The sequence below is a fragment of the Dendropsophus ebraccatus genome, chromosome 2, assembly GCF_027789765.1.
Source record: "Dendropsophus ebraccatus isolate aDenEbr1 chromosome 2, aDenEbr1.pat, whole genome shotgun sequence".
NCBI lineage: Eukaryota > Metazoa > Chordata > Amphibia > Anura > Hylidae > Dendropsophus > Dendropsophus ebraccatus.
The window spans coordinates 211326902-211340493 of NC_091455.1; the positions used below are offsets into that span (position 1 = coordinate 211326902).

The following is a 13592-nucleotide window of genomic DNA, read 5'->3' on the forward strand; positions in this document are numbered from 1 at the left end:
CTGGAAATCAATGCAAATTCTTAGCTCTCAGATTGGCAGTACTATGGGTTCTGTCCATGGTCCTGATGGGTCGCCCAGTCCCATTCTATTAGTTTGTGAATGTATGAGAACACCGCACTCTAATTGTATTATCATCATTACTGATGTAGCAGTGCTGAGTTTGTCAATGCAGAATAGCAGCACTGAGCTTGCACTGTACCTGCTCTTATATATATGTGTGTGTATGTGTGTATGTGTGTATTGATATATATATATATATTTATACATGTCTGTGTACATGTATGTGTAGATATGTGTGTGTATTTATATATAACTGTGTGTATATATGGGTGTTTGTCTTGATGGATATATATATATATATATATGTGTGTGTGTGTGTGTGTGTGTGTGTGTGTGTGTCTGCAAATGTGCATCTGTGCACACTTCAGAACTGTGTATTCAGAAATTACAGCCATGATATTGACACACAGATGTAGCAGAGCTATGTTTGTTTATGCAACATGGTTAGGTATTCAGGTGTGTGTCTATATATATATATATATATATATATATATATATATATATATATATATATAAAATTATCTACTAATATGTGTCTTTGTGCGCTTCAGAACTGACTATTGTGAAATAACAGCCATGATACTGAGGCACAGATGTAGCAGAGCTGAGTTTGCCAGATGTAGCAGTGCTGAGCACAGCGATAATGTTAGCTGATACTATATATATATACATAGGGCTTCACTTGAGCTCTGTGACTTATTCCTGATCCGCACAGTGAACGGGGAAATAACAGCTTCAGCTCTGCTACATCAGTGCTACTCCGGTGCTGTCCGTGGTGCTGAGATGATCATATACTGTGTCCTAATCTCCTGTAATATCACAGACATTGATTATATTACACAGGGGCTGATGGAGGAGCTCATACTCAGAAGTAAGTGACCCCTCCGGAGTGCAGGTCATTAAACTCAGATTAGGGCGACTTCTGGCGATTCCACCAAGTGACCTCTCAGTGATCATCAATATTTTACAGGAAACCGATGGGTCAATACTGTGATGGGGGGGTCATCCATCAGCGTCAAAGGTGCATCTCCTGCCGGACAGGAAAGTGACAGATCCGGCTAATAAGCCCCAACTAGCGAAGGAGGGGGGGCGACCACAGAGATTACCGCCACCGACTAGACCCCTGGTTACAAGTCAGGACATCAGGGCATCAGGGGGATCAGGGAATTCAGGGGCATCAGGGAATTCAGGGGCATCAGGGAATTCAGGGGCATCAGGGAATTCAGGGGCATCAGGGGAATCAGGGAATTCAGGGGAATTCAGGGGCATCAGGGGGATCAGGAGCATCAGGGGGATCAGGGCATAAGGGGGATCAGGGGATCAGGAGCATCAGGGGGATCAGGGCATAAGGGGGATCAGGGGATTTAGGGGAATCAGGGGGATCAGGAGCATCAGGGGGATCAGGGGGATCAGGCGCATCAGGGGGATCAGGGGGATCAGGAGCATCAGGGGGATCAGGAGATTTAGGGGAATCAGGGGGATCAGGGGATTTAGGGGAATCAGGAGCATCAGGGGGATCAGGAGCATCAGGGGGATCAGGAGCATCAGGGGGATCAGGAGCATCAGGGGGATCAGGAGCCTCACATTCAATGTTTTTTTTCTGTTTTAATTATAGTTTTTCTTTTCTTTTTTTGTTCATTGCAGTTGTTTTTTTTACCTTGCACTTTTTAAAAAATATTTGGTTTCTGTTTCTCATTATTAATATTATTATTATTTTTTTTAAGGAATCAGAAGCTTATTTCTACCAAGCCTTTTGCTTTTTATTGTAGTTTCCCTAATCGACAGGTAGCAGGGACGGGGGTTCAGTATACAGAGGTTCTGCATTGATGTTTATGGGGCACCTTCACCCCCCCCATCACATATATGAGACATTATAGCGGTGATTATAGCCAGAGATGGCGCTGCGCTCGGTGAAGTGTCCCTGTGTGATAACAGATTGCGGAGGAGCGTCAGGAATAAATTGCCCTTTGATTAATATAATCCACTTGAAGCTCCATCCTGTGGGATTATCATAGCGAGTGGCCCTACCCCCCTGTATGTGCCGACACTACCTCCACAGCTCGTCCATACCGTGTAGTGACAGCTGCGTAAATGAGTTTGTGATTGGACTGTAAGTAAATACATCACTAGTGATCAAATAAAAGAAATTGCACATTCAGCTCTGCTACATCTGCTGGGAAAAGCTGTTTGGTGATCTGCCTTCTCCCAGTCTTTCTGTTGACATAGTCCATACTGGGCAGATATAGCAGAGCTGGATTTGTGGAATCCATCAGTGAGTATAAATGACAAATTCAGCTCTGCTACATACGGCTATAACATATATTCTATTTAAAATACAATGGCCTATCTAAACCAGTGGGTGTGGGAGCCGAATACTGGGCCCATAAGTAACTCAGTCGGCTCTGCTGTATCAGGGTGGTGAAACCAAATATGATTGTAGTTATAAAGGAAAGGGGCACAGAGACTTCGCTTAATAGATATAGCAGAGCTTAGTTTGTCATTCGGCACCTCTAGATATCTCTGGTAAACCTATAGAATCATTTTAATTAAATTACTGCCATACACGACAAACACAGCTCTGCTGCATCACCTGATGATGACAATATAGGAGGGCTGATTGTGTTGCAAGTAATTATGATACTGAGATTTATATAGGTTTCTACGAGGAAGCGGTCAATGCAATTATTTTTACTCTTTAAATGGTAAATGACAAATTCAGCTCTGCTACATATTAATTACAAACGTGGGCACGCTGATCTTTAGGAGTCATTGTGAACTGATACTAACACTAAGTTCAGCAGCTTGGAAGTTATAGTGTTAAAAAAAAAATACACAATTGGCTTTGCTACAGGTGACAAACTCAACTCTGCTACAGGTGATAAACTCAACTCTGCTACAGGTGACAAACTCAACTCTACTACACCGATATATGCAGATACGTTCTTAATATCTATGGATATTTTGCTATTCTTCGTGTACACTTTAAAAAACCTCTGGGGTGATGCCAGTCAGAGTGTAAGCTCTTCAGGTCAGGAAGGGTTAGCACTTTGTAGCCTGCTGCATTTGAATTGGAATTTTTAAATAAAAATTTAGAAAATTTTTGATGAAATATTTGTTGTTTATGTTGTTTTATATCTTTGGGTGACGTCTCACGCTACAGCAGCGCCAGGTTTATAAGTTTGGCAGAGCCGAGTCTATTGGAGTAGCAGAGCTGGGTCTATCAGTGTAGCAGAGCCGGGTCTATCGGTGTGGCAGAGCCGGGTCTATCGGTGTAGCAGAGCTGAGTCTATTGGAGTAGCAGAGCGGGTCTATCGGTGTAGCAGAGCCGAGTCTATCGTGTAGCAGAGCCGGGTCTATCGGTGTAGCAGAGCCGGGTCTACCGGTGTAGCAGAGCCGAGCCTGTCGGTGTAGAAGAGGTGAGAGTATCGGAGTAGCAGAGCCGAGTATATTTTTGTAGCAGAGCCGAGTCTATTGGTGTAGCAGAGCCGAGAGAATCAGTGTAGCAGAGCTGAGTTGATTACAGTAGGTTTGAGGTTATTAATGTAGCAGAGGCGAGTTCATTATTGCAACAAAGCAAAGGTGATTGCTATAGCAACATCTAATATAATAATGCAGCAGAGCTGAGCAGGTATGCGTTCATTAGTGTAGTGGAGATGGATTTGCTATGAAGCATAACTCAGTGATATATTACAAGCAGAGCAGAGGTTATTAGTGCGACAAAGCTGATTTTATATTTGCAGGGTTCCATTGGTTATTGTAGCAGAGATTTAGCACTGACACAGCAGAACTGAGTTTGCTATTCATTGTAAAATCGCAGCAGATGTGGGTTTGTTAGTGGTTCTCAAATTATTACTGTTATTATAGCAGTTATCTATTTATGTATGTAGCAGAGCTAAGATTATTACTACTGCTGATCCAAGGTTATTAATATAGCAGAGCTGAGTTTGTCACTTGTCACAGCTCACAGAGCTGGGTGTCTTGGTGGTGCGGAGTTTATTATTATAGCAGGTTTTAGGTTGTTTTTTTTTTAATCTAGTAGAAGATTATTACTATGGCAGGTCCAAGGTTATTAATGTAGCAGAGCTGAGTTTGTTATTTGTCACAGCTCTCTGAAATATGACAAGCAGAGAGGAGTTTATCGTTGTAGCAGAGAGGATTTTCTTTAGGTTACAGGTTCCAATATGTTAATATTGAAACCATAAATTTCTTTACACAGTGAAGCTGTGTTTGCCATTTGGCACAGACAGAGCAGAGTCTTTCAGCACAGCGCGGCTCAGTGTATGGATGTAACAGGTCTGCATTTATAAATGTAGCAGCGCTGAGGTTGCTTGTGTAGAAGAGCCGTGTTTGTAATTTAGTACAGCTCGCTGCAATATCACTGAGCTGAATGTCTTAGTGGAACAGGTTTAAATGCATTGATATAGCAGAGCCGAACGTCCTAACAACGGCAAACATGAACTCCCGATTTGTCACAGCTTATCCCTGGGTTTATTAGCATAACATAGCAGAGCTGAGTCTATTAACAGGTGTTTTTTCATGTAGCAGAGCTGAATGTGTTCATGTCTTCATGCTGAATGTGTTCCTGTGTTCATGTCTATCAGGTGAGTTTGTCATTTGGCACATCTACCTGTGGGTGAGTTATTTCATGTTACTGCTTTAAGTTTATTAAAGTAGCAGAGCTGAATATGTTATTATCTAAAGGGTGAGTTTGTCATCAGTAAATGTATTTTTCGTTATTGCTTTCAGCTCATGAAAGTAGCCGAGCTGAATTGATCAATGTAGTCGGGCTGGGTTTGTCATTCAGCACAGACGGCTATATTTTTACATAGGACTGCAGCCTCTGAGTTATAATAAGGCACAAACAACCTGTCTGCTCTGCTACATCTCTATACCACAAAATAATGACATCTTTGCAGTCACCTTCTCCCATCTATCCAGGTAAAAAAATGTTACAGAATAGTGACTAGAACCAGCGACAAACCCTTTAAATTCAATGCGCAAAAAAAAAAAGTTACAAAGAAAACTTTTTGAAATTTAAATTAAAAATGAAAAATGTCCGTTACCTGAATCTGGTCGCTGTACGGCCAGTCCACTTCATCGAGTCCGATTTCTGCGGCGAAGACCTGGGCGGCCACCAGCATGACGACAGCGAAGGCGACCAGGACTTTCATGCTTGTCTCTCTGCTGTAGTGAACGGCCGACAGGTGGAGGCTGATGCTGCTGAGAGCAGAGAGGCAGGAGCTCGGCACAGCAGCCCAGGGGTGGAATCTGGAAGAGAAGGCAAGCGCTGTCAGCTCCGGAGGCGAGGCAGCAGTCAGGAAGTTAGTCCTTGCTCTGGGCGTGATACTTACTGCACTGCTCTCCTCGTCCCTGGCTTATTGGAACAGTCCTCTCCCAAGTGTTCTGCACTTTATATACGGGGAGGGGGGCCGGACCAGTGCCAAATCTAATTACCCAACTCTACTCGCCATCTGGTGACGTCCCCTTATCAATATTCAATGAGGCTTTCCTGTAGCTTTCTCCATAGACTTTTCCATAGGTGCCCCCCCCCCCATTATCCGACCTGGTGACGCTTTACAAGAACGTCCAATTTGGACCGAGTGACGTCAAAGCGGCCAAACGTTCGGCTTCCCCCCCGGTCACCGCCCATAGATGACAGAAGAGGAAAAAGGGGGCAACGATGCCTCCGGGGCGATGCCAGTCACGAGCGCTTTCTGTCGGCCGTTGTGATGAGGCGGGTGAGTCATCAGGGATCATTAGACGCCAGCGATCACCTCCCCGGGGAGCCGATTCATCAGCACAAATTTGGATAAAAAGGGGGAATTGTTAAGAACGAAGAAAAGTTGAAGGATTATGAGTCAAAAAGAGACATTTACATGGTGGGTGAGGTGGTTGTGTCCGACCTGTGACCTTACTGGGTTGATCCAGAAGAAGACAAATTCTTCAGATGGACCTGAGGAATAAATTGAATTACATTTTTTTTCTTTCCAATCAACTGGCGTCAGAAAGTTATACAGATTTGTAATTTGCTTCTATTTAAAACTTTCCAATCTTCCAGTACTTATCATCTGATGTATGTCCTGCAGGAAGTGGTGTATTCTTTCCAGTATGACACAGTTCTCTCTGCTGCCACCTCTGTCCATGTCAGGAACTGTCCAGAGCAGCAGCAAATCCCCATAGAAAACCTCTCCTGCTCTGGACAGCTCCTGACATGGACAGAGGTGGCAGCAGAGAGCGCTGTGTCAGGCTGGAGACAATACACCACTTCCTGCAGCTGATAAGTACTGGATGACTGAAGATTTTTAAATAGAAGTAAATTACATATCTATATAACTTTCTGACACTTGATTTTTTTTTGCCAGAGTACCCCTTTAAGGTGGCCATACTCTAAGCATTCCTATATTCTCTATGGGTAGGGGAGGGATAAGCTGCAGCGAGAGCACTCCGATTGCAGCTTATCTATCCCTGAACAAAGGGGTTGGGCAGTGATTTTCCATCTCCCTATCTCTTTACAATAAATTGCTGGATTACCATCCAGTGGTTGCAGGTTCATTTACAAGTCAGACTAATTTAAACGGATGTCTGGTGTAGACAATCCCTTAAAGTGGCTGTGTTAGGGCAACGTGAGGTCACTGGCTGCTTAGTAAGGAGCAAAATGACTTTTTCACTCAGTCTCAAAGGATTTGGTCTTTTCAGGGGTTTTCAGCATCCATTAGAAAACAAGATGGGCCCCTCTGTCCAGGAGCCCCTGCGCCGCCTCTTATAAGTATGCAGTGGTCTCAGGTATTAGGGGGGGGACCCCTCCATATTAGCCAGGCTCCTCATCTGGAGGATTTCTATGGGAGGGGTTAAAACTAAAACAAATGTATATATTATACAGACGATAACAGCTGATTCAGAAGGGGGGGGGGGGTACATAAACACAGTAACACCCATGATCTGGATAAATCCACTATTGACTTGGGAGATAGCGCCCCTCTTGCCTATAGGCCATGCATGTTACTGCAGACTTAATGTAAAGTATCTAGACAGCAATGCCAGACATGATCCATGCCAATAGTGACGCTGTTATACTGTTACAGACTGAACAAGTACAAACTTAGCGTGTGCCTGTTGTTTTAAAAGTTTTTCAAACCTGCCTGATTTTGTTTAATTATAGTGCTTGAAAAAGCACTATATTGTAATCTGTACTCTTCTTCTTTTTCTTTCAGCCATTCTTCTGCGATTAATACAGCCCAAACTAATACTTACTTATACTAAACACGGGAGTGCTACTGCTGGGAGGGGGATCACACTGCAGCACTATGGGTATAGAGCAGTAGGTACACTGGCATATACACAAGGCACAGCTGCTTTAAGCTGTATGGGAGATCAGGGATAAGAGGGAAGCCTTCATTTACCTTTCAGGAACAGTGTGGATCATCCTCAGCAGACAGACTGGCTCCTCTCTCTCCTACACATAGCATAGTACTAGGTAAAACAGTAAGGCGGTAGCAGTGCCCAGCCCTTGTGCACTACGCCTTTAAGACACACAAGGCACTGGGCACAGTTGTGGGGGTAACACTGGACTGACAGAGGGGGGAGATAGCAGTAATCAGTCCATGTATTTATGCTACAAAATCTTCAAAGGGAAGAACAGCTCTGGAGTACAAAATGCTGTTCCTACCAGAAAAATACTTTACAGCACTGACACTTGGACAATCACTCGTTAGAAGACGCCATAACAATAAGCAGATCAAAGATAGTCTGAGACGCTCAGCCAGGAATGGATTAAAGGGGTACTCCACTCAAACATAACTTTTGATATGTTGCTGCCCATGATGAGACTAACAATTCCTTCCATACTTGTTATTATCTATTCAGTTTCCTTCCCCCAGTTGCCAGCTTCTGCTCTCTGCTGAAGACACAAAAATCTGTGTGTGAGCTTTTCTCTCTGTCTCCCCCTCCTCCCCCTCCCTTCTGAGACAGCTGATGTAAACAAGTCCCTGGCCGGCTGTATCTGCAACATTGTAGCCTCTTTGAAATGCTGGGAGGGTTAATCAGTTTGACTTCAGAATAATCCTCTCAGCATTACAAAGAAGCTACAATGTTGCAGATAAAGCCTGCCAGGGACTTGGTTACATCAGCCGTCTCAGAAGGGAGGGGGGAGGAGGGGGAGACAGAGAGAAAAGTTCATACACAGATTTTTGTGTCTTCAGCAGAAAGCAGCAGCTGAGAACTGGGGGAAGGAGATTGAATAGATTATAACAATTATGGAAGGAATTGTTAGTCTCTCCATGGGCAGCAACATATCAAAAGTTATGTTTCAGTGGACACCATCCCCATGCCCCTGAGACCGCTGCATGCCAGGGATCCAGGACACCTGTCTCAGATCTCCAGGTGACTGCCCCATGCAATTGTGTGTGCGTCTTTAGGACATACATGCAACTGATTGAGTGCAGGCAATCGGGAGAGAAGAGAGCAGAGCATACACCTGCAGAGCAACAGCATTAATCCTAAAGAGGGGGCAGCACAACAGGGTTAATACTATTAAGGGACGGCGGAGACAGAAGGAGGTAATACTACATGTATTAACATCCTCCGTCTATGCAGATATATATATATATATATATATACACACACACACACACGCACTATATATACACCCATATAGTATATCAGCTGCACGAAGTGAGTTAATAGTATACAGGGTTAATACTATATGAGGATTGCATAGTGGCATGTAATACCATATGGTGCTGCACAGAGCGGGTTAATACTATACAGAGCTGCACAGAAAGGGTTAATCTTAAATGGAGTTGCAAAGTGGGGATTGATACTATAAGGGGGGTGTACAGTGGGGATTGATACTATAAGGGGGCTGTACAGTGAGTGCTTAACACTATACATAGACTGCACAGAGGGGGTTAATACTATACAGGGGCTGCACAATAGGGCTTAATACTATAGAGGGCTGCATAGAAGGGAATTAATAATATACAGGGCTGCAAAAGGGGCTAATACTATATGGGGGCTGCACAGTGGGGTTTAATACTATATGGGGGCTGCACTGTGGGGTTTAATACTATACTGGGCTGCAAAGATTGGTTAATACTATAAGGGCATGCACAGAGGTTGGTCTAACTATAATATTATATTATATTATATTAGGGCAAAGAGGGAACAATTCAGATGGGAAGTTTGTATAGAAATGAGGATAAGAAGCTTAAAATGTTTGATTGGCAGATTCTGTGGAGATTAGTCGACGCCAGGTGAAATCATCATGAATCTTCGGGCCTCTTGTGAGTCACTGGATGTAGCTGCACTGTAATCACTGCAGGGCCTGTGTAGAGCTGGTATCTATCTTTAAATGAGCACTACTGGATTTGGTCAGTAACAGTTTAGCAGTATGGTACAAACTACCTTTATTCCCAGTGCCCGTGTACTATAGGGACATATCGGAAGGTTAGAGCGCTCCCCTTTAATCTGGTCCTGCCCTCAGTGACTAGTTAGAGAACTTGGCAGCAACAGGCAATTCTTCCACAGCGCCACCACAGGGGAAATCAATTATTACACGAAGCTTATTGAAACGAATGGGTTTTTCACGTAACGCATGGGCGGTCTGTGCTTCCCAGAGCTGTATATGATCTGCACTTCAACTAATCTGGCAATGTGAAGCAAATCACTGCTGGGACTTATAGTGCCCCTGCCGGCTGCATACAGCTAATGCATGGAGTGTAAATGGAGTGTGAACACTGCTGTAAGATTGTGGCGCTCATCCCTGCCCTTGGTTCTTCCTTCATTCTTATTCTCACTTTGTAATAAATTCCTCTAAGACGATTTGATTTGGTGAATTACTGACAGAATGTTCTTCCCTTTTACAGCAGGATTCTAATATTCAGGACATAAACCCCTGATAATGGAGAACGTGCAGCCGCGTCCGTGATCAGATCCTGCGCAGCAGCCAAGATGCATTAACTCCATTAGAGAAAGATCCATGAAAATTACCTGCCGGGGATCACTGTGAGAAGATAGATAGATAGATAGATAGATAGATAGATAGATAGATAGATAGATAGATAGATAGATAGATAGGAGATAGATAGATAGGAGATAGATAGATAGATAGATAGATAGATAGATAGATAGATAGATAGATAGGAGATAGATAGATAGATAGGAGATAGATAGATAGATAGATAGATAGATAGATAGATAGATAGATAGGAGATAGATAGATAGGAGATAGATAGATAGATAGATAGATAGATAGAGAGATAGATAGATAGATAGGAGATAGATAGATAGATAGATAGATAGATAGATAGAGAGATAGATAGATAGATAGATAGATAGGAGATAGATAGATAGATAGATAGATAGATAGATAGGAGATAGATAGATAGATAGATAGATAGATAGATAGATAGATAGATAGATAGATAGGAGATAGATAGATAGATAGATAGATAGATAGGACATAGATAGATAGATAGATAGATAGATAGATAGATAGATAGGACATAGATAGATAGATAGATAGATAGATAGATAGATAGATAGATAGGAGATAGATAGATAGGAGATAGATAGATAGATAGATAGATAGATAGGAGATAGATAGATAGATAGATAGATAGATAGATAGATAGATAGATAGATAGGAGATAGATAGATAGGAGATAGATAGATAGATAGATAGATAGGAGATAGATAGATAGATAGATGACAGATAGATAGGAGATAGATAGATAGATAGATAGATAGATAGATAGATAGATAGATAGGAGATAGATAGATAGATAGATAGATAATAGATAGATAGATAGATAGATATATAATAGATAGATAGATAGATAGATAGATAGATAGATAGATAGGAGATAGATAGATAATAGATAGATAGATAGATAGATAGATAGCTAATAGATAGATAAATAATAGATAGATAGATAGGAGATAGATAGATAGATAGATAGATAGATAGATAGATAGATAGATAGGAGATAGATAGATAGATAGATAGATAGATAAATAAATAGATAGATAGATAGATAGATAGATAGGAGATAGATAGATAGATAGATAGATAATAGATAGATAGATAGATAGATAGGAGATAGATAGATAGGAGATAGATAGATAGATAGATAGATAGATAGATAGATAGATGATAGATAGATAGATAGATAGATAGATAGATAGATAGATAGATAGGAGATAGACAGAGATAGACAGACAGAGAGAGAGATAGATAGATAGATAAATAGATAGATAGATAGATAGATAGATAGATAGATAGATAGATAGGAGATAGATAGATAGATAGATAATAGATAGATAGATAAATAATAGATAGATAGATAGATAGATAGATAGATAGATAGATAGATAGATAGGAGATAGATAGATAATAGATAGATAGATAGATAGATAGATAGATAGATAGATAGGAGATAGATAGATAGATAGATAGATAGATAGATAGATAGGAGATAGATAGATAGATAGATAGATAGATAGATAGATAGATAATAGATAGATAGATAGATAGATAAATAGATAATAGATAGATAAATAATAGATAGATAGATAGGAGATAGATAGATAGATAGATAGATAGATAGATAGATAGATAGATAGGAGATGATAGATAGATAGATAGATAGATAGATAGATAGATAGATAGATAGATAGGAGATAGATATAGATAGATAGATAGTTAGATAGAAGATAGATAGATAGATAGATAGATAGATAATAGATAGATAGATAGATAGATAGGAGATAGATAGATAGATAGATAGATAGATAGATAGATAGCAGCAAAAGAGAAGAAGCAGCACTGCTTTAATGTGGTAATGGTGGTGCCAGCGGATCTTGATCCAGACCAAAGATCGTAGTGAGTATATATGCAGAGAATCCACAGCACTCCAGTGTAGTGAAAAAGCTCAATAAGCTGTGTTTATTCAGTCAATTCATAGTGCAACACTCCAAACGCAACGTTTCAGTGACTCTCTGTCACCATTTTCAAGCGTGATAGATAGATAGATAGATAGATAGATAGATAGATAATAGATAGATAGATAGAAGATAGATAGATAGATAGATAGATAGATAGATAGGAGATAGATAGATAGATAGGAGATAGATAGATAGATAGATAGATAGATAGATAGATAGATAGATAGATAGATAGAGATAGATAGATAGATAGATAGATAGATAGATAGATAGATAGGAGATAGGAGATAGATAGATAGATAATAGATAGATAAATAATAGATAGATAGATAGGAGATAGATAGATAGAGATAGATAGATAGATAAATAATAGATAGATAGATAGATAGGAGATAGATAGATAGATAGATAGATAGATAAATAATAGATAGATAGATAGATAGATAGATAGATAGATAGATAGATAGGAGATAGATAGATAGATAGATAGATAGATAGATAGATAAATAATAGATAGATAGATAGATAGATAGATAGATAGATAGGAGATGTTTATTTTGGACCTGCCAATAAAGCTTTTTTGAATTGAATTGAATTGAATTGATAGATAGATAGATAGATAGATAGATAGGAAGATAGATAAATAGATAGATAGATAGATAGATAGATAGATAGATAGATAGATAGAAAGATAGGAGATAGATAGGAGATAGATAGATAATAGATAGATAATAGATAGATAGATAATAGATAAATAGATAGATAGGAGATAGATAGATAGATAGATAGATAGATAGATAGATAGATATAGATAGATAGACAGACAGAGAGAGAGAGAGATAGATAGATAGGAGATAGATAGATAGAAGATAGATAGATAGATAGATAGATAATAGATTTTTTCTTGTGTTATTTCTGACCAGGTTTAGAAAAACACGTCCATTTTTCTACAGGAACAGCTTGTCTCTTGTCTCTAGTTTGGGTTCAGTTTTGCAGCTCAGTTCCATTGAAGTGAATGGAGCTTAATTGCAGGAAACTGGAGACATAACTGCTATAGCTTTAATAACCAGGAACAGTTAAAGGAGAAGTCCGGCAATTTCTAAGACCTGGCAGCCTGCAGGGGGAGGGAACTTACCTCTTCCCATGCCAGCGGTGAGCGGCTGGAGTGGCCTCGGGGAACCACAGGGAAAATGCCCTGTCTTGGCAGATGGACTGGCCGCTTAGCCAATTAGTGACTGGAGCAACGTCCGGTCTGGCTGAGCGGCCAGTCCATCAGCCAGGTCATGAAGCGCACTCCCCAGAGACCCTGGAACCCAGCAGGGGTCCCGTGGCCGCGGCCTCTGTGTCACATGACAAAATGGACACATAGGGGAAGATTTATCAAAAGGTGTAAAATTAAGACTGGTGCAGCCTGCCCACAGCAACCAATCACAGCTCAGCTTATAGCTCTGGTGAAAGGAATGAGAGCTGTGATTGGTTGCTCTGGGCAGGTTGCACCAGTCTAAATTTTACACCTTTTGATAAATCTTCCCCTATGTGTCCATTTTGTCATGTGACACAGAGGCTGCGGCCACGGGACCCCTGCTGTA

The 13592-nt window shown here is 40.9% G+C and overlaps 1 protein-coding gene across 3 annotated transcripts in view; it reads right to left on the reverse strand.

Annotated features, from left to right (window-relative positions):
- The window catches only part of LOC138783991 (tachykinin-like peptide), a 43386-nt gene that overhangs the window by 22034 nt on the left and 7760 nt on the right, over positions 1 to 13592 (reverse strand). Inside the window, exons 1-2 of one of the 3 annotated variants that reach the window (XM_069959395.1) lie at positions 5412 to 6024; positions 5124 to 5328 (exon numbers count right to left, since the gene is read on the reverse strand). In XM_069959395.1, the coding sequence (XP_069815496.1) occupies positions 5124 to 5231 (108 nt within the window). In that variant the 5' untranslated portion in view covers positions 5232 to 5328; positions 5412 to 6024. Of the gene's footprint in view, positions 1 to 5123; positions 5329 to 5411; positions 6025 to 13592 lie in introns of those variants that run through there. The other 2 variants (XM_069959397.1, XM_069959396.1) reach the window with 2 other exon arrangements.